The sequence below is a fragment of the Sus scrofa genome, chromosome 14 (genome assembly GCF_054392235.1).
Source record: "Sus scrofa isolate SSC_HxYL_T2T_F1_AM1 chromosome 14, Sscrofa_HxYL_maternal_Yorkshire_Landrace_v2.0, whole genome shotgun sequence".
Taxonomy (NCBI): Eukaryota; Metazoa; Chordata; class Mammalia; order Artiodactyla; family Suidae; genus Sus; species Sus scrofa.
In genome coordinates this window covers 27,936,672-27,955,880 of record NC_139396.1, presented here as the reverse complement: position 1 = coordinate 27,955,880, position 19,209 = coordinate 27,936,672, and the positions used below count along the sequence as shown (strand labels likewise).

Genomic DNA, 19,209 nt, shown 5'->3' with positions numbered 1-19,209 from the left:
CAAAGTCAAGCCACCCTCCCAAGAGCAAACTGAAGATGTCTCTCCTCACTGTCTCTTCCCTGGCCATCCTTGAAAGCTCAGTATGTGGGCTGTTGGGATATTTTTTTTTTTTTTTTTTTTTTTTTTTTGCTTTTTGCTTTTTAGGGCCGCACCCACAGCATATGGAGGTTCCCAGGCTAGGGTCGAATCAGAGCTACAGCTGTCGGCCTATACCACAGCTACAGAAACACGGGATGTGAGCCGTGTCTGCGACCTACACCACAACTCACGGCAATGCCAGTTCCCAACCCACTGATCAAGGCCAGGGATCGAACCCAAAACCTCGTAGTTTCTGACTGGATTCGTTTCCACTGCGCCACGACAGGAACTCCTGTTATGATCTCTTTACTAATAATAACTTCATGTGGCATATTACGTTTGGACAAGAGTTATTGAGGGATCTCCACCAGTGATGACCCCTAAGCTGGGAGATTTGGGGTGGTTCCCATTTTTGTCTCTTGGCTTTTCTATATTTCTGATGATTCTCCAAAAGCATGTGCTTCTCTGTAATGCAAAGTAAATGTAACAGCATCGGTGGCGGGTGGGGTGGGAATGCTATTTCACATTTTCTGCCTCACCTGTGACACAAAACAACCCCGGGGAGACCAAAGGGTAGATGACTAACTTGAGTTTCAGGGAAGGAAGTGGAGAACTAGAGGCAGGTAGCTGGTTCAGGACAGGCCTGGGGGTGGAGGAAGGTCAGGGCCCCTCCGAGCCTGGGACCTCGATCTTCCCACACCTGCCGCCCCATGAAGCCTCCTCACCCAGGACTCTCCCTCATTCAGCCAGTCACTTACTCAGCAACCATTTCACAAGGCCCATGCCAGGCCCCGAGGCCACTGCCACAGTCAGCCCTTCAGTAGTGGCTCTCTACCACTGAGAGCCTGGGGGGCAGTCTGGATCCCCCCCAAAACCACTTGTGCAACTCAAACGCCATAATTTTATGGGGCTCTTGAGCCCCCCCCAACCCATCCTGGCTGAACTCTGGCTTTAGTCTGACATGGTTTGCGTACAGCTTTTGTGGTCAGAGGTGGAGCTCGGTGTGGGTCCCTGGGTCCCAACCATTAGGGGCCCCAGCCCTGGACTCACAGATCGGGGTGCAATAGGCATGCCGCTCTCATCCACAGGCCCGATGCCCTCATACTTGACCCAGCGTTTCTCCCGACGTTTGCTGTCCTTGGTCCACGTGGCTGACCAGTTCTGGGGATGCTGGGAGGCAGGAGTCTTCTGGTTCCCAGAGGGCCGGCTCCCAGGGGCTGGCCAGGTCTGATACCAAGCAAGGTCTGTGAGGTACATGCAGGGGAGTATGGGCAAAGGGCGCCTGGGCTTGCTTGTCCCTTAGTTCCTCGGAACACTGATCCCTGTGGGTTCAAAAGTTTCAGTATCTCCTTGTTTGTCTGAGTTGATGACACACGTTCTATGAATGTCCCCATCCCCAGCAGGACTACAGGCCTCTGTTCATTTTTCAGTTAAAATGAATGAAAATGGATTTTGTTTTGAGAAATGTGCCCATCCCACCCCACCCTGCTTTGCTAGGGATGTCTTATGAGTTTTCAGAATGAGAGCTGGAATCATCACTTGTAGAGAATGCTGGAGAGAGACAGCCTGGGGAGGCAGCAGGGGTGGCAGAAGAGACCCCAGTCCTGGGAGGGAAGACCTGAATCCAGACCTACTGGCTGTGTGACCTTGGGCGTAGCAATCAACCTCTCAGGGATTCAGTTTCCACTTCTGTACAGTGAGAGCGGTCATAGCAAAGACCTAGGGTGTGTGACCATGTTCAGGACAGGGCCTGACACATAGTCAAGAGGCAAGGGACAGGAGTTCCCACTGTGGCTCAGGGTTAACTAACCCGACTAGTATCCATGAGGACTTTGGTTTGGTCCCTGGCCTCACTCAGTGGGTTAAGGATCTGGTGTTGCTGTGAGCTGTGGTGTAGGGCTGCAGCTGTAGTTCCCATTTGACCTCTAGCCTGGGAACTTCCATATGCCATGGGTGTGGCCCTTAAAAAAAAAAAGAAGAAGAAGGAGCAAGGGATAGAAACTCATTCACCAGAGCTTTCAGCCCCCAAGTGTAACAGCATAAGGGCTTCAGGGCAGGATAGACCAGATGGGAATCTCAGCTCGGCCTCTGTGACTGAACATCTCAGACTCAGGTTCCTCACTGGGAAGATGTTGATAATCACACCTTACCTTGCCAGGCTATTGAGGGATGATGTGAGATAAAGCTTGTCCAGTGTCTACAGTGTCCAGAATGTTCTACATGCTTAACAGTCTTTTATTTTTGTTTTGGTTTGTTTTTTGGCCACACCCGTGGCGTATGGAAGTTCCCACACCAGGGATCAAATCTGAGCCACAACTGCAACCCACACCACAGCTGTGGTAATGCCAGATCCTTAACCCAATGTATGGGGCCGGGGATCGAACCTGAGCTGCCATAGAAACAATGTCGGATCTTAACCCACCACAGCAGGAGCAATTATTTGTTAATTTTTGTTTAACTTTGTTAAATGAATAAACTGCTTGACACAGTGCTTGCCTCAAGGGAATGCTACAAGAAGGCTGCTACCCTCCTCAGGAGAGGGGCCCTCAGGGTGGGCCTGCACCCCAGAGGTCCCGGGATCTTGCAGACCCTGTGGCCCAGGCTGGGCTGACTCAGGAGCCCAGGAGCCAGCAGGTGCCCAGAGCTGCCTTTCCAACCCTCTGCTGGGTTGATGAATACAGACCAGAGCAGCCCTTAGGGACTGTCGTGGGATCAGGCCCCATACAGCTGACATAGGCTCACAGTCCTCCACCTCAGTCCAAGCCATCCCCTGGCCTGCGGGAGGTCCCCTGGACCCTAAACCGATGTCACCCCACACTTCCTTCCCCTGCGTGGGTGGGAAGGAGGGGTGGGATGTGTCAGCCTGCTTTCTCCATGGGCAGTTTCACTCTCACAGGCCAGCATGTTCACATTAACAGCGAGGGGCAGTTCGCTGAGCTCACTGGCCTGGAACCTCGAGAGGCCCTCAACCCCTCCCGCCCCTCCAGCTCACCCCAGGGAGGTGCTGCAACGCAGGGCCCAGGAAGCTCTGACACCCCTCACCCCCCCATGGGGCTCCCGGATCAGGGTTTTCCTGAGCAGACCCACCTGGCTGCCTGGGAGCCTCTCTCCTCGGTGGGAAGTACCCATTGCACACGGTCCTGGGCGCAGGGTCATGGAACTGGAAATTAAGGGTGTTGGAGCCACCATTCCGGATCACGGGCACCTGTTGGGGAGGGGCCAGGAGCGGCAGCTCAGGCCCAGGAGGTTCCACAGAAGGAAGAGAGGGATGGCTACGAGCGCAGAGCCATACCCTGTGGTGAGGGCTCGAGGGCCAGCCTGACCCATTTTGGGGAAACCAGTGAGGCTCTCCAGAGCCATCTTCCATCCCCCACCCCACTTTAATTCCTTTAATTCTCCTGTCCCGCACCTGTCCCAAGAGGCCCCCCTCAACTACCAGTCCACAGTAAGCTCTCCCTCGATGTCTCACTTACCCGTGTCCCCCGGGAGGTTGACGGTGCATGGGCCCGAAGGTGGCTGGGGATGAAGTCATCCAGGCTGAGCCCAGCTGGGAGGCTGCAGGGTGGGGCCTGCATGCTCGGGTCAAGGCTGGAGGACTTGGTGTGGACCAGCTGCTTCTCTGCGTGCTCTCTGTGGGGAAGGAAGGAGGAAGGAAAAGCCCGGCTGGGTCTCAGCTGCCTGTGCCCTCTGGGCTTGACCTTGGGTTGGGGAGGAGATGACTGCTGTGGGAGGGGGCTGGGCCAGCTGGGTGGGAGCTCAGGGACCCAGGAAACAGGCCACTGTGGGCACCCGCCTGCAGGCTGCCCGTGCCGGCTCCCAGAGGCACAATGGGCTGCTTGTTAGGCCGAGGGCAGGAGCTCCGTGTGGGAGTGGGGGAGGGGAGGCCAGGAGAGGAGGGGTGGGGGCGAGGCTGGCCAGGAGCAGACCTGCTGGCCAGCCCCTCTGGGGCTCTCACTGCACAGTGTGGCCCGCTCCCCAGGAGGGAAGGCAGAGGGAACTGGGGCAGCTGGCAGAGGAGGCCTGGGCACTGGGACTTTGTTTCAGTTCCCTCTGCCTCCCCAAGCCCCACGTGAGCATCTGCTTGCCAGCGGGCACAAGGGGTGGCTCAGGCTCAGGCTGGGGGCGAGGCCCTGGGCAACAGCAAGCCCGCCCGCCCACTGTCCCACAGGGCCAAGGTTCCTGAGAGAGGGGAGAGCGTGAAGGCATTTCCAGGCCCCAGGGACCCTCCTGAGCTCAAAGGAGGATCGGCTTCCTTCTTTGGACTTTTTGCCCAGACTGAAGCCTCAGAGGGCTCTGAGTGCCAGTAAGGGCTGGGGGTGGAGAGTCAAGCAGTGGGTGAGTACAAAGTTAGACATGCTTCTGGGGAGGTAGTGCTGAGGGCCGTGCACACACACACACGCACGCAGTGCACACTCGTTTTCTCCTACACCTCCAGGCTGGGTTTTGGTTTTGTTTTGTTTTGTTTTTCTTCCAAGGGCTGCATCCATGGCATATGGAAGTTCCTAGGCTAGGGGTCAAATCGGAGCTACAGCTGCCAGCCTACACCACAGCCACAGCCACGCCAGACCCAAGCCAATTCTGTGACCTACACCACAGCTCACGGCAACACCAAATCCTTACAGATCCTTAACCCATTGAACAAGGCCAGGGATCGAACCCGCATCCTCATGGATACTGGTTGGGTTTGTTCACTGAGCCAGGACAGCACCTCCATCCAGTCTGATTTTTGAACCGAGGGTCTTTCTGGGAGCACTATGCCTGACCGGCCAGCTGGGTCAGAGGGGAGGGCAGGGTCAGAGGAGAGGGCTCCCTGCATCCGGGAGGCAGTGGGACTGTCCAACAGGGCTCTTCTACCAGAGAGCTGCGCTGCCCAGCCCACCCTGCCTCACCTGTCCGGTTGGACAGGGCCAGAAGCTGAGCCAACATCTGCCACACTTTGGTGCTGGACCAATGCTGACATTTTTGTTCAGCTAAGGCTTGCGTGTGCCTGTGGGGCTGGGGGCTCACGGGAGGGCTTCAAGGGCCTTGTAGGTGCTGTGTGCCTAGTAGAGTGTAAGCACAGAGCTGCAGATGTGACTTAGGGGAGCGTACCACGGGGTGGGGTCATGCAAGCAGCATGGGGGCGTGTGAGTACAGAAAGGTATCAGCTGAATAGCAGGTGCGAGGTGTGCACTGGGGGGGTCATACGAACAGCATGGGAGAGACCAGAGGGGATGAAGGCTCAATGGGATCTCTGATTACTGCTGTACCCAGGTTTTGCTCAAGCCACGGGGGGCTGGAGCGTACGCACTGAGCTGGGGGCAGCTCCCTGACTCTGGTCTGAGAGAAGATTCCTTCTAACATTCAAAAAGACCTAGTGGGGACCCAGCTTTTCTGTCGCCACCCCTAGCTGTGGGGGGAGTGGAGGGCTGAGGCTGGAGGAGGGGCTGCTCACCAGCTGGATCCAATTAGGACTCCTACCAAAAGCAAAACATGCAGACACACCCCAGTTCCTGCTGCTCTCCCTTCCTTTGCAGGGGAAATTGAGGCAGGGGAGAGAGAGCCATCCAGAGGGCTAGGGCAGGCTGGTTCCTAGCAGCAACCCCTCCCAAGCCAGCTGACCACTGGAGGCCAAACTGCAAGGTCAGCTTGGGCAGGCCATCAGCTGACCCCACCTCCTCCCCTCTCCCTGGGGCTCACCCTGCTGTGCTGAGAACTGCCCTCTAGTAGGAAAGGGCAGGCAGGAGGTCTTGCCCACACCACCCGATTTTTCAGGGGCTGCTGATTCTGAGTGGCCCAGCCTGACCCTTCCCAATGCACCCCGCCTCCCCAGGATATGCAGGGGTGGGAGGGGAAGGGTGGACTGAGTGTTCCTTCTGACTGCTGTACCAGGAGACGGTAAGAACACCTCATAGGGAGGATGGAGGTGAGGTGTGTGTGTGTGGGGGGGCAATGGGTTTCCCAGCTAGCAGAGGATAGGGGGTGCCAGGAAATTCCTGGGGTCCCTGCAGAATTCAGGCAGCCCTTCACCCCCGCAGCCAGCTCCCATGGGCTAGAGAAGGCAAAGTCACCCTGCTATAGTTGGCAGATTCCTACTTCCTTCTAAGTACTGCCCTGACCTTGGGGGCTTGGGGTAGGCGCATTCCAGGGTATTTTCCAGCTACAAGTCCATGTGGGCAGGAATAGGTTTTCTCGATTTTCACCTTAACTGGATTGAGGGGGGCATCTCACCTCTTTCCTCCCCAGAGTTTGGGACAGGACCCCAGGGGGAGGGGCTCCCTGCCTTCCCCTGGTGTTGGGCGCCGGCCCTTCCCCGACAGCGGCCCCGCACTCCACCCCGCCTCCTCTCCGCAGCCTCTCCTTCCCGGCACCTACCTTCCCAGGCGAGCAGGTGGCGGGGACTGAGGACGCCCGGGAGGGCAAGAGCATCTCTGCGCGGCTCCTGCCTGGCGCGGCCACAGCGGACCCTCGGGGAGGGCGGGCAGGGAGAAGTCCGAGTCGTGCCGTTCGCCCTCGTGACCGGGTCAGGACTGGCTCCGTTAGGCTGCGCGCCCAAGAAGGAAGAGGGGGATCCACGGGGCGGGAGCTGGGGCTTAGTGCGCGCGCGGGGAGGAAGGACCGTGAGAGGCGCCCTGGCTGGCGGGCGGCGGAGTGTGTCTCGCTGCGATCCGCACCGCGGGCCGGGCTGGAGTGGAGGGCGGGGGCTCGGGCCCGCCGGCCGGGGGCGTGCGAGTGCCCCCCGTCAGGGCGCGGGGACACCGAGGACCTTGCCGGGGGCCGGGCTGGTCGCGAGGCGGCGCCGGGAGGGACCGCCCAGTGTCCCCGGGGAGCCCGCTCCGCTTTCCCAGCTGCTTCCCCTGGCCCCCACCGCAGGACTGGCGTCGGGCGGGGGCCGGCAAGCTCCACTCAGAGTTTCCAGCGACATTTCCAGCGGGTGGGAAGGGAGCCGCTGCACGCCGGAGCCAGGACAGAGGGCAGGAATGATTAAAGAACCCGGGCCCAGCCAGCAACTGATACGGACTGGCGGCCTCGGAGACGGGACCGGGATGCAGACAGGCTGTGGCCGAGATAAGGGCGCCGCACTGGCAGAGCGGCCTAGCGGGCCGAGTTAAGGCCCCGCCGCCTCCCTCCCCACTTCGGGAGAGAGTTTGTTCTTGAGTGAGCGCGCGTCCAGGCGGGTGCAAACAACACACGTGCGCGTGCACAGGCAACGGGCGGATGCTCACACACGTGCAAGCCTCCGCGGGAGGGCAGCCGCTGGAGGAAATCGGCCTAAGGGAGCGGCCCCCTGGGCCTGCCGCGCCCCTGAAGAGGATAAGGGCGGGGTCCTTTTGGCGGGGATGGGGTTACCAGGGTCTTGGTGTTCCCATACACCGTATTGTTTTGATCTTGCTGCTTTTCCGCTGTTCCCCCTGCTCTGACACCGGTCCCAAGAGCCCGCGTGCCCATGGGAACCCGACCTCTCTGACCATCCCCTCTTCTCGCCTAAGCTCTGTGCCCACATAGGACTCGTAATAGTGAGGGCACTTATGGAGTGTTTATGGCCAGTAGAGAGATTCTGGGGTACTTCTTAGTCCTTGGCTTGGCTCTGGGACCCCAAGCCCCAAACCAAGCAGACAGCCAATAATTTTTGGGCAATTTGTGATTTCTTTTGGTAGTGGTCAATTATAAATTATGAAAATAGAAAACATTTATTGCATATCTACTGGGTGTAAGATTGGTATCTCTAGGCCACTATGTACTTCAGAGTATTTTCCGAGCTCATCTTCCAACTCACAAGTTGAGAAGGAAGAAAGAGGAGAAGGATTAAATTGTATTTAAAAGTCTTGGGAGTTCCCGTTGTGGTTCAGTGGCTAGCAAACCCGACTAGCATCCATAAGGACATGAGCTGGATCCCTGGCCTCGCTCAGTGGGTTAAGGATCTGGCGTTGCTGTGAGCTGTGGTGTAGGTCGCATAAGCAGCTTGGATTGCGTGTTGCTGTGGCTCTGGCGTAGGCCAGTGGCTTCAGCTGCGATTGGACCCCTAGCCTGGGAATGTCCATATGCTGCGGGTACAGCCCTAAAAAACAAAATAAAAATAATTAAAAAACAATTTTTTTTTTTTTTAATTCCCTGCCATCACTGACACTATCGGCTACATCTTTTCCCACTTCAGTTAAAAGTGCTATTGGCGTTCAGGTGAACCAAGTGGAAACGATCTCACATGGGAACAGCAGAAGAAGAGGCTTAGGTTGAGAAGGCTGAGAGAGAGGCATGCCCCTAGCTTCCAGTGTCTGCACAGTGCCGCGTGGAACAGAATGGCTGCACTAGCAGAAGTGGCACCACTGAGTGCACGTAGCCCCTCCCCATGGACAGCATCAGAAGAAGATGGAGGAGTTCCCATCTTGGCTTGGTGGTTAACGAACACGACTAGTATCCATGAAGACTTGGGTTTGATCCCTGGCAGCCCCCTCAGTGGGTTAAGGACCTGAGTTGCTGTGAGCTGTGGTGTACGTCACAGACGTGGCTCAGATCTGGCCTTGCTGTGGCTGTGCCTTAGGCAGGCAGCTGCAGCTCCAATTCTACCCCTAACCTGGGAACCTCCAGAGGTCACCATCCCTTATGTATCACCCTCTTCCCTCCCTCAGGGAAAAATGTGTGCCTGTTTCCCTCGTTACCAACTTTTTGTTTGTTTGTTTTTTCCCACCTGTCAGCATCCTGTTGATTAAGGACCACATCTCTTTCATGCTCTTCCTTGTTCTCCAAAGATGGTGAAGCCGATGTTCTTCCAACTCCAAGAATCCTGGCCATACCCTCTCTCACCAGCAGCGAGCTTCTCTTATTCTCTAGGGCTCTGACCTGGACTCCAAGATAAATATTTAATGTAGAGGGTGCAGCTGAGCCGACAAAGGTCCCAACTTCCTGTTTCTCACAAGAGGAGGTGGCAGCCACGGGCAAGGAGCTGGGGACTGGCTAGCAGCCTCATCTCTATGGGAATGGGGAATCCGGTAAACAGCTTTGTAGGAGGGGGCAGGGAAGGCCCAGCTGGAGACTTGAGCCTTCCTCCTGAGCTGCTTTGACTTCTGCCTGTCTGCTTATGTCCTGCTGGGTTGATCTCCTCTCTCAGGTCAGAACCTGCTTTGCCCTGGCACCAGTGGCAATAGCTCTCTCTCCCAGAGTCAGAAGCAGCAATGTGTTTGGGAGGAGCTGTGGCAGGATCCCTCCAACATGTTCCCCGGTGCCCATCCAGCCTCACAGAAGACAGGATGGGAGCATAGAGCATAAGGAACCTGGACTGATTCCTCCCTTTCTGCCCATATTTAGGGAGAAGAATCCTACCCCTTTGAAAAATGAGAGATTAAAGGGGAAAAGGTACTGAAGTCTGGAGATTCCGCCAAAACCCAGGTGTCTGATTTCTCCCTCCAGCCTCAGCTCTATCTGCTGCTGGCCTGACCCCGCAGATAGCTGGCATGGCTCAGGGAGAAGCTGAGGATAGGGAAGGCTGTCTTGGGTGACCTAGCTGTTGTCAACCGAGCAGATTCCTTTTATCCCAAGGCACTATCTCCTCCCTTATCATCTAACAGGGACCTCCCTCCCTGTGACTCTTCCCCATCTCTGGCATGGCCTTTTGTCAGGGGGCAGCCTCTGCCTTCTCAGAGCCACCTGAGCCATAGTAAACACTGTTACATAACTGCTCTGTTTTCCCTGGCTATCTGATCCCAGTTGGCAGTGTGCCCCACCCCCACCCTGCTCCTTGAGGCCACCTCCTTTCGTTCCCTGGATTATCCCCCAATGGCCCCCTTGTCAACAGAGGTCTGTCCACGCCCACCAGACTAAGGGATGATTACCCAAGAGCCTACCAATAGATGCTGTGGCTCTTCACACAGAGGGGGAGGGGAACTCAGGTCACTCTGAACCCAGCTTCTGTCACCAAGAGGAAGGATGAATGGAAAGAGCACTTAAGTAGCTGTTTATTGTAAGTGAGAATTCAGTGTTCTCCAGCAGGAAAAAGGAAGCCAGGGATCCCAGAAGACATGAACCTGAACTCTCAGTTCTTGAGGAGTATCTGTGTCCAGTACTGGGAGTCTGGTATTCAAATGTCACTCAGTCCACCCAGAGCAGCCAAGGAGCTCCCCGAGTCTGTGCTTCAGCACAACACCCTTGCTCCCCCCCCACATTAGACAAAGGAAGGGCAGCTGCTGATCCCTCTCTTCTCCATAGGAAGGAACTCTGGTATATTCTTTACTTGGGCTCTCAACAGGTTTTTAATTTGTGCTCTCGGAAGAGTGTTTTCTTCCCACCAAGGAAACCGAGCAAGCAGATGGAGTGGATTAGCAAAGAAAGCACTGTCCCTTCTGAGGAGCTGGACTTCTCTAGAAGGGAAGACCACAGTAATTCTAAAGCGAGGAACTGAAACCAAGGCACATCAAAGACATGAGCACAATTCTGGACTGTTTCGTCCCCTGGGCTCTGTCCCCTTCTCCTGATTCTAGCTCTTGCTAAGGTCGCCAGCCAATTCTACTAAAAGTCCTCATCAGGCCAAATACTCATGGGAACAGGAGTGGGAGAAGGGGAACATAAGTGACTCACTGGGACACTTGGAAGACCCTCGGCTTAATCCAAGTGTTTTGGTTCAGTTGCTGTAAAGTCAGGGATCTCTGTGAGTGAAAAAAGAAACCCATTACAGGTCAAGTGCGGCCAGTGTTGGGACCTGGCAGCCAGGGCGAGTGGATCCCCATGGGATAGAGAGTGAGGGGTTCAGGCCTGGCTGACACAGATATTTCCATAGCACACATGTGACGTAAGTCAAGGTTCTGAGAGTCAAGCACATCCAAACCCGGGAGGCTGGGAGAGAGCTCAGCCTTCTGTCCATCCAATTACCTAGTCTGTCTTCGGGGAGGCCTTTCCACTGACATCATGCCAACGACTGTTCTCTCTCCCTCCTTTTATAGATGAGCAGGCAAGCACAGATGGGGTGTCTTTGAGAAAGACTGAACTGGATGAACCTCTTTTAGTTCTCAGGACAGAAAGACAGAGCAAGTGGCTGTCAGCTCTTCAGAAAGCTGATTTTATGAGGGAAAGATAAATAAATGATGACCTCAGAGGGAAAACCCGGCCAAATTAACTCAGCCTTAAAGCAGGGCACACAGACCAGGAGCTGGAAAACTAGGTCTGCGTCACCCCGTCCCAGCAGGTAAACTGAGATAAGGAAGATAAGAGGGCTGGTTTTCTGGCCAGTGGATACTGCCAGGCAGAGCGCTGGCTTCCAAACAAAAGAATGACCTTGTCGTTCCACCTCCTTGAATTCTATGATGAACCTTCTCTTGAACTGCAGCAACATTAAAAAGGCTAACATACCACTATTACTAATCCACTGTATCAAAATTGAACCGACTTTCTAAAACCTGGAAGTTATGATTTAAAAAACCCCCAAAAGACCTGGCAATTACATACAGCAGGCAATAGAGCAGGGATTGGACCTAGATGGAGTGAGAGGTAAATATGAATTTGCACTTGAGTTCTTAATTTCCAGGCCTAAAAAAAATTTTTTTTCATGACTCTGAAATAAAGGCAAGTATTACCTCATTTTACTGAAGGTTTAGCTGAAGTGTAAGGACACTGCTAAGTGAGGATGCTATTGGGATACGAAAGATCCCCAAATGTATATGTAGCTTATTTGGAATGAGAACTGTGGGCTCATTTTCCAGCCCGTAAACTGCACTGTGGCCCTTGCTGTGGCTGCACTGAGAGTGAAACTGATTTAGACTTTCAACCTCTACTGCTGAAGCTGATAGGATCCCCTCACTGACACATTTTCATCTCTAAAGAGCCTACCCCTCAGCCCCCCGCCTGCCCCGAGGTGTGTTATTTTTCCTTACAGATCCACAGCACCTCGTGGTATTTCTACTTTCTTGAGGAACCAAAGGCTGGCCTGACACTTCCCTTCTTGGGGGTTCAACTCCATTTCAACTCCTCTCTGACTTCTTCCACTTCTCCCATGATGGAATTCACCTGTGTCTACTATTAGGACCACATGCAGAGTTATTAAATTGCTATGATAAACTTATTTTTATCTTTTGTAAAGACAGCGTTTTCTGGGATGTCTGTCTTCCTTTTCTTTGAGTAGCGGCCTCTGCTGGAGAAGCCACGGAAGGAGCTGGGACTTGAGCGTGAGTTTGTGGTGGGCGAAGTGCCAGGAAGGAGGCCAGGGCAAGGGAATGGATTCTGAGTGGGAGAAACAAACACCAGCACAGCCAGCAAAGCAGATTTAAAACTAGGGAGCTGAAGAGGCGAAGAAAAGAGGTTCCTTTTACTGTGATGGGTTTCCTTTCCTTGAGAGGCCAGTTCCTAGGCATTATCAGAGACCAGACCAGACACGGAACCTAAGGCTTTCCCTTGAGCTCTGGAATTACTAAATGGGTAAGAGCCAAATACAAGTGTCTCCACTAGGAAATAAAGGAAATAAAGACACAGGAAGCCAATAAAGTTATCTTTAATTTTAGGAGTGTTTTCTTCTTCTTCTTTTTTTTTTTTCCAAGATGACTTCCAATTTACAGTAAGAAAGTTTTAACAAGTTAATTTCTCGTTCACACACCAAAAAAAGACTTATTAACTGATTTCTGCCAACAAATAACATTTCCACCATTTGCTTTAACATAACCGAAAGCAGGAAAGAGCAAGTAACCTCTAAGTACAAGCAAATAATCCATCATCCAGAAAAGCCTTTAAAAAATGACGCCACCAGCTAGTCTCATGCATCTGACCACCTCTTTTAGGACCCTTTTTTGGAAAGTGCCCACTGAATGACATTTCTGTTAGGAAACATAGCTGCTGGTCACAGTGCTCTGAGAAAGGAGAAGTCAGGTGCTCTTGATGGCATCTTCAGAAAGGTTCTCTGACAGACAAAACCACATCTTTACTGCCACAAGTCAAAATCTACAGTAGACCTCTTTGTTATCACATGCACTTTAACATGCAAAAAAAGAAGTTACTTGGAGATCGCTATGTTAAGGGAGTGAAGGGAATCTGGGCAAGAACTTACAGGAAGGCAGTGTGCATGGCCCTCCTTCAGAGCTGCTCAGAGGGATGGTCCACATCCATGTCCTCACTTCTTGATCTTAAGCCACCCAGACTTGTCTTGAGGGTGGAGAAGAGGAGAAGATGGATAACCCTGTCTTGGACAAAGGTGTTCTTTAGCAAGTCTTGCCAAGGTTGCTGGGGCATGAGGCCATGGCCTCCCGGGAGGGAATATACTCTCCAGGATCACCTTCACCTTTGTGACTGCATAGAAGAAGGCAGGTAACTCTGACCCCATTCACTTTGGCTGGCTAGACACTGGCAGGTCAGGTCACACGTTTCAAAGGAACGCAGGTTCCCTCTTTCACACTCTGTCAATGGCACGAAGCTCTATTGTTCAAGAGTAACAACCCTGTTTTTCCGATACAACTTTCTTCCTCTATAAGCATCTGCTCTCTTAGGGCTTTGCTACGAGCCTTTGATCACAGCAGTGCTGAGGACAGGCTATGGCATTACAACGCTTGGGGACTGCCCTCCAGGTAAACTGAACCCTCCTGCTGCTGCTGCTGGGGCTCCCTAGGCTGCCCTGTACTCGCTCTTACAGCAGTTTTCAGAAAAGATGTGGACCTGGGTGCCAGACAAGGTGGTATCCATGATGATAACCACAAATTCAGGAAACTGGAGCCTTCTCCCCACAACTGGGGCTCTGGGTTCACCCACCCTCCAGCCTGTGTTGGGAAAGCTGAATAATGTTTTAAGAAGCACTTGGGTTCCACTGTTACTAAAACAAGTATAATAAACATTGGAGATTCTAGAATGATATCTCAATAAGTGTTTATGGGTGCAGAAATAATTTTCAGTACAAAAGCTGAAGGAAAGAACTTGACAATTGATACAAAGAAAACCCATGAACTAGTCAATCTGGTACAAGCTCTTCCTAAGCCATTTTAACTGACTGGTCACCTAGATTGGGCAGGACAAACTTAATTCTCAAGAGCTTGAGTTTTATATTTGTAGACATGGTGTAGTCAAAAATTCTGGAGATCAGTTTTAATATTTACATAAAACAAGGGAAGGTAGAGGGAACAGATTTCAGCCTTACTCACTCTGAGAAGCTGGAGAGATATCTTGAGTAATGGCCATGAGCAGTGAGCTCGGCTGTGTCTCACACAGGCATGGTTTATAATATTTTTCTTATAGAAAGCAGCTGCCTCAAACTCTGTGTTCTGAAATTACTCAGAAGATGATCTAGGAGACAATGCCAAGGCCGCAAAGTTATCCAGTTGTAAGAAATCTCACCCTTACTCCATAGTGACATTAAATAATAATATCCTGCTTACAAAACAAGACCTTTTCTGACTTTGAACAGTGTCAGAAAGTCAGTAATCCAGATAAGAGAGCAAATCTTTGCTATTGAGAAAAGTTTGCTTCATTGAACTGCAACTCTTCTGTAGGAACAGAAAAGGCAATGTAAATACAGATAAAAGGACATGAAAAATACTGATATTCCTGGAGAGTTGGCTTCTTCTATCTCTAGGCAAGAAACCGTATCAAGCTCATCAGTGTGACAAGCCATTTTCACTTTGCTGGTCAATAGCTAGTCAAAAAATGCAAGAATCAGCAATGTCTATACCCATCTTCAAAGTGTTACCTTGAGGTTTTAAAGAAAACAGGCTACTTTTGTTTTAGTATTCCATCACACACACACACACACAAACACACACACACACACACACAGTTTATTGTTTTGCTTTTGCACTAAATATTCAAAACAGAGATTGAAATTGCATTAGATGAGTTTTAAAATTTTTCCTAATAAGAACTGTCATCTAATCAATTTGAAATTTGTATGATATGGGAGTTCCCGTCATGGCTCAGTGGTTAACAAATCTGACTAGGAACCATGAGGTTGCGGGTTCAATCCCTGGCCTCGCTCAGTGGGTTAAGGATCCGGCGTTGCAGTGAGCTGTGGTGTAGATCACAGACTCAGCTCGTATCTGGCGTTGCAGTGACTGTGGTGTAGTCCGGCAGCTGTAGCTCTGATTTGACCCCTAGCCTAGGCTGGGGACCTCCATATGCTGCAGGTGCGGCCCTAGAAAAAGACAGAAAGAAAAAAAAAATTCATATGATACAAACGTAACAAAATTGGGAAAACTGCTCCTTGGGAAGTATCATTTCTAAAACGGTATTTTAGGGAGTTCCTGTCATGGCCCAACAGAAACAAATCTGACTAGGAACCATGAGGTTGTGGGTTTGATCCCTGGCCTCGCTCAGTGGGTTAAGGATCCAGAGTTGCTGTGAGCTGTGGTGTAGGTCAAAGACATGGCTCGGATCCTGCATTGCTGTGGCTCTGGTGAAGGCCGGTGGCTACAGCTCACATTAGACTCCTAGCCTGGGAACCTCCATATGCTGTTGGAAGCGGCCCTCAAAAAACAAAAAGTTATTTCAGAAAAGTTTACAAAGGGGCCCTCTGATAGGTCTAGGGAACTGACGTGAGAAGTGTCCCCTGTCAACCCCAACCCCCCCACCAGATGAGAGAAGTTGCATAAGGTCTCTGTGGACCTTCAAGTGAAGGAGAACAAGAGAAAAGTATTTTTAGTATCTTTAGATCATACAGGAGGAGGATTTAGTAAAAACAGAAGAGGCTTTGAAAACAGCAACACTGCAGAATGCTGACAGTTTAAAAGGTTTGTTTGATATGAGGGCCCTAGGCAGACTATCAGGCCTCAGGTAGTCCTATGGTCACCCAGTCATCTCAAGAGCTACTGTTTAGATTAAAACCTTAAATGATATGTTAAAACCCTCCAATGAAGTCTAAAGTGAAGAACAAATACTGTTATTACAATATATTCCTAAGATTCATGCCTTCTAAACTGTCCTGAATCACAGGTGCAAATATATATATATACACTGATTGCTGGTCTGGCTTTAAGAAGCTACGTGTGTCATAGACGCACTCACCACACAACTTTCTAAAGTGCTGAAATATACACCCCAGCTTTCAATAGAACATACGAAATGCCTTTACCTTTAGCATTCAACGGGATCTCCAAACCTAACTTCCTTCAAGAGCTGTTGTTGCGCCCTTGTGAGCCCTCTCCAATTTTCTTGAATCATGACAACTTAACTCTGTACTCCAGCGGATCCTTCAACAGCTCAAAGGATACCTATAAAATACATCTTTTCACATGGCTGTCAAGGAAAACTGCTTTACCGTACTACTTCATTTTGAAAAGACAATGAAGGTGATTTCCAATTAAGTAATCATCCTTTTCACTAAAACATTTTTTTGCTTATAAAGATTTGTAATAACTATTTCACTATGTGCCTTGCTGAGTGAAGCCCTTAAGAGTGAAGCTCAGGGCTTCTCCTTGTGCGTGTGTATGTACAGCAGTAGCCTCAATGGAAAGAGAAAGGGATCAGGGAGTCCTGTCCGTCAAACCTGTCCCGTGAACTGACCTGCACATTAGTGAGATTTCCAAAGCAGCAGCCGTTTCTGTACTGGGCTTGGGGGAGGGAGGGGTATGAGGATATGCAAGTGATGAATTCCTCTTTGGTTATAAAGAAATGATGGTCAGTAAAGACAACTGCTTGAGACTTTTTCTCCTTTCTTTCAAACGTTTTACTCACACACTGCTAAGAGATCTTCCATCTCCTTCCCAATATCCTACCTTTTTGATTAACAGAACAAACTATGCCACCAGATTCTAATCCCCACATGCTTTGATCTCAGTCATAAACAAATCAGGAATTGTTAGCAAGGCAGAAGGAAACAGAGATAGATGGGCTAAATCATTCTTCTCATGAAATTACGGTTTTGAAAATGGTGTCCATGAAGCTCCAAACATAAATTACTACTTTCTGAGATACTTGCCTCAATGCCGGACACCTGTGCCAAATGACATTAATCCCACAGTATGCACTTTGATGTGGTGTCGCCCAGACATGTACACTCAATGTAAAGCTGACCAATGAGTATTATGACATGGCACTTGTCACCAGGCTAAACCACAAATGGGAGCCTAAGGATCCCTGAAATTTCCTTCACTTTTTTTTGTCTTGTATTTTTAGGGCCACACTCATGGCATATGGAAGTTCCCAGCCCAGGGGCTGACTTGGAGCTACAGGTGCCAGCCTATGCCACAGCCATAGCAACTCCGGATCCAAGCTGTGTCTTCGACCTACACCACAGATCACAGGAATGCCAGATCCTTAATCCACTGAGCAGGCCAGGGATCAAACCCAAGTCCTCATGGATACTAGTCGGGTTTGTTAACCACTGAGCCACGATGGGGTTGATTGTGATTTGAAAAACTAAAGGAAGATTATTCAAATATTGTATCTGAACAATTGTTTCCATATTCCAAAACAGGCTGCCAGAGACTGACACACAATTCAACCTAATGAGTGTTGAGAAATGGAGAAACATCCCAGTAATTAATGGACAGGAAATCCTCACTCATCCAATGCCCTTCAGCAAGACTTCCAGTTGGCAAGGGGACCATTCTAACCTAGTCAGTTTCCATTACCCTAGTTGGTTTCAAAAATGCTGACACAGAAAAACAGATGGATGCTGAGGAGAATAGATGTGGGAGCTGGTGCAGTAACACAGAAGGGTATACACACAGAACGGTCTGACCGTTCAAGGTTCTACACAGGGCATTTATAAAATATTTAGAACTGTTGCTTCCTTTGCAGATGGACTAAGTCACCCAGGGTTCAAAAATAAAAGCAAAAGGATGTGGCAACATTTAAGAAACCTCCAAAGTTCTAAGGGAAGTTTCAATCAATCATGCTCATGGTTAGATGAACAAATTTTAAGTAATTCTAGGAAAACCCCTCATTATTTTTTATTTTGGTGTACTAGAATACAGTCAGAATAACTGAGTCCAGAGAAAAGTGGGTTATTATGGAAAACATTTCCCTTGGCCCTTTAAAATCACTGCATTTGGGTTATTCACTTAGAAGTTCTATAATCAAGTTTTCCGTAAGAAGAGAAATTCTAGCCACTGAAATTTAAGAGATCTTCTTCAGTGGTACCCTATAGAAAGGAAAAAGAAAAAACCCTTCTGTGTTTGAAAAGCGCTTAGTCTGAAATGAAAGATTTTAGCATCCAAAAACAAGAGAAAAGGCTGGCTAGTTGTTCAAGTCAGAAACCCAGGGTGGAGGTTTCCAAGGCCCTTTTATTAGGGGACGGTCCCCTTTATAGCACAAGACTTCACATATGTATCAGGCAATCGGATCAGTTCCTAAAAATCAGGGGGAAAAGGGAAAAACAAAACAGATGCACTTTTTATATATATTCAACATAAATTAAAAGAATTTACAAAACGGTCACCTTTCTTACAGGATAAATGCACCTCCAGGTTTAAGTTGTTTTTGTTTTGTTTCCCAATAATAAATAAGTAAAATGTGTTCTTAAGTTTTGGATCCTCCTGTACCACTGCTGGGCTCCGAGTCATTACTGGCTCTTCTCCCCCTGTCGTTCCTGTGCACGGCGTTTGCTTGGACAGGGGTTACCAATTTCACTGGCCCATCAAAGTATTGGCTATCTTTGCGGGGTGGCATCCGCTCATTAATTCGGTCCAGACCTCGGGCTTCTTCAAAACTGCGGATCCTGTGCTGAAGCGAAAACCCTCTGATGGCTACAGAAAAACAGGAAAAGGAGGAGCTCAATTAGACAGCAAAGGGACTCTAAGTTCTTAGCATACGAACCTCCTAGAGAAAAACATAGAATGGTGGCTGTGGAGCACATGTCTGGTGAAGGAATGGGCAATATTTGATTTCAATTAGCCTTGGCTGAAGCTACTGCTTCCTTAAAGCCCAAAGGGCCACTGAAACTGTCAAAGTAATTTTCACTGAAGCTCAATACAATTAATCACAGCAAAAGTAAACCTGACAAAAAGCCCCAGTACATTTGAAAGCGTCTCTTATGGGCCAGAAACGTGCTCAGTGAGAGAGAAAAAAGGCAACACTAGAACAGTAGAACAAGTCAAGCAGAGTAGTTACTCTAACACAAACATCACATCAACCACACAAAAAAGTAACAAAAGAGCGAATCTGTTTGCTTAGAAGGACAGTGTTTTATCTTGCACAACCAGGAGCTGAACATAAGTTAAAAGCCATCTAAAAGATCAATTCTAGATATTTTCTTTC

General features: G+C 50.3%; 2 protein-coding genes and 1 long non-coding RNA gene across 33 annotated transcripts in view; 1 reads left to right on the top strand and 2 right to left on the bottom strand.

Annotated features, from left to right (window-relative positions):
• SORBS3 (sorbin and SH3 domain containing 3) overlaps positions 1-8,847 on the bottom strand; it is a 28,252-nt gene extending 19,405 nt beyond the window's left edge. For 3 of the 8 annotated variants that reach the window (XR_014828282.1, XR_014828284.1, XM_084997589.1), the window contains exons 1-4: positions 6,433-6,852; positions 3,552-3,708; positions 3,166-3,283; positions 1,129-1,322 (exon numbers count right to left, since the gene is read on the bottom strand). Coding sequence is in view for 5 of the 8 variants with exons in the window: in XM_084997589.1 (XP_084853715.1) it covers positions 1,129-1,322; positions 3,166-3,283; positions 3,552-3,653 (414 nt within the window). In the remaining 3 variants the exon portion in view is untranslated. Of the gene's footprint in view, positions 1-1,128; positions 1,401-3,165; positions 3,284-3,551; positions 3,709-6,432; positions 6,853-8,743 lie in introns of those variants that run through there. The other 5 variants (XR_014828283.1, XM_084997590.1, XM_021073000.2 and 2 more) reach the window with 4 other exon arrangements.
• On the top strand, positions 5,783-12,538 carry LOC146396440 (uncharacterized). The gene is made up of 2 exons (XR_014828314.1): positions 5,783-5,955; positions 8,213-12,538. It is a non-coding gene; the product is annotated as an uncharacterized LOC146396440 (long non-coding RNA).
• PPP3CC (protein phosphatase 3 catalytic subunit gamma) overlaps positions 12,514-19,209 on the bottom strand; it is an 87,230-nt gene continuing 80,534 nt past the window's right edge. For 4 of the 24 annotated variants that reach the window (XM_003483381.5, XM_005657237.4, XM_005657236.4 and 1 more), the window contains one exon: positions 12,514-18,698. In XM_003483381.5, coding sequence (XP_003483429.1) covers positions 18,472-18,698 — 227 coding nt within the window. In that variant the 3' untranslated portion in view covers positions 12,514-18,471. The remainder of the gene's footprint in view (positions 18,699-19,209) is intronic. The other 20 variants (XR_014828286.1, XR_014828292.1, XR_014828299.1 and 17 more) reach the window with 10 other exon arrangements.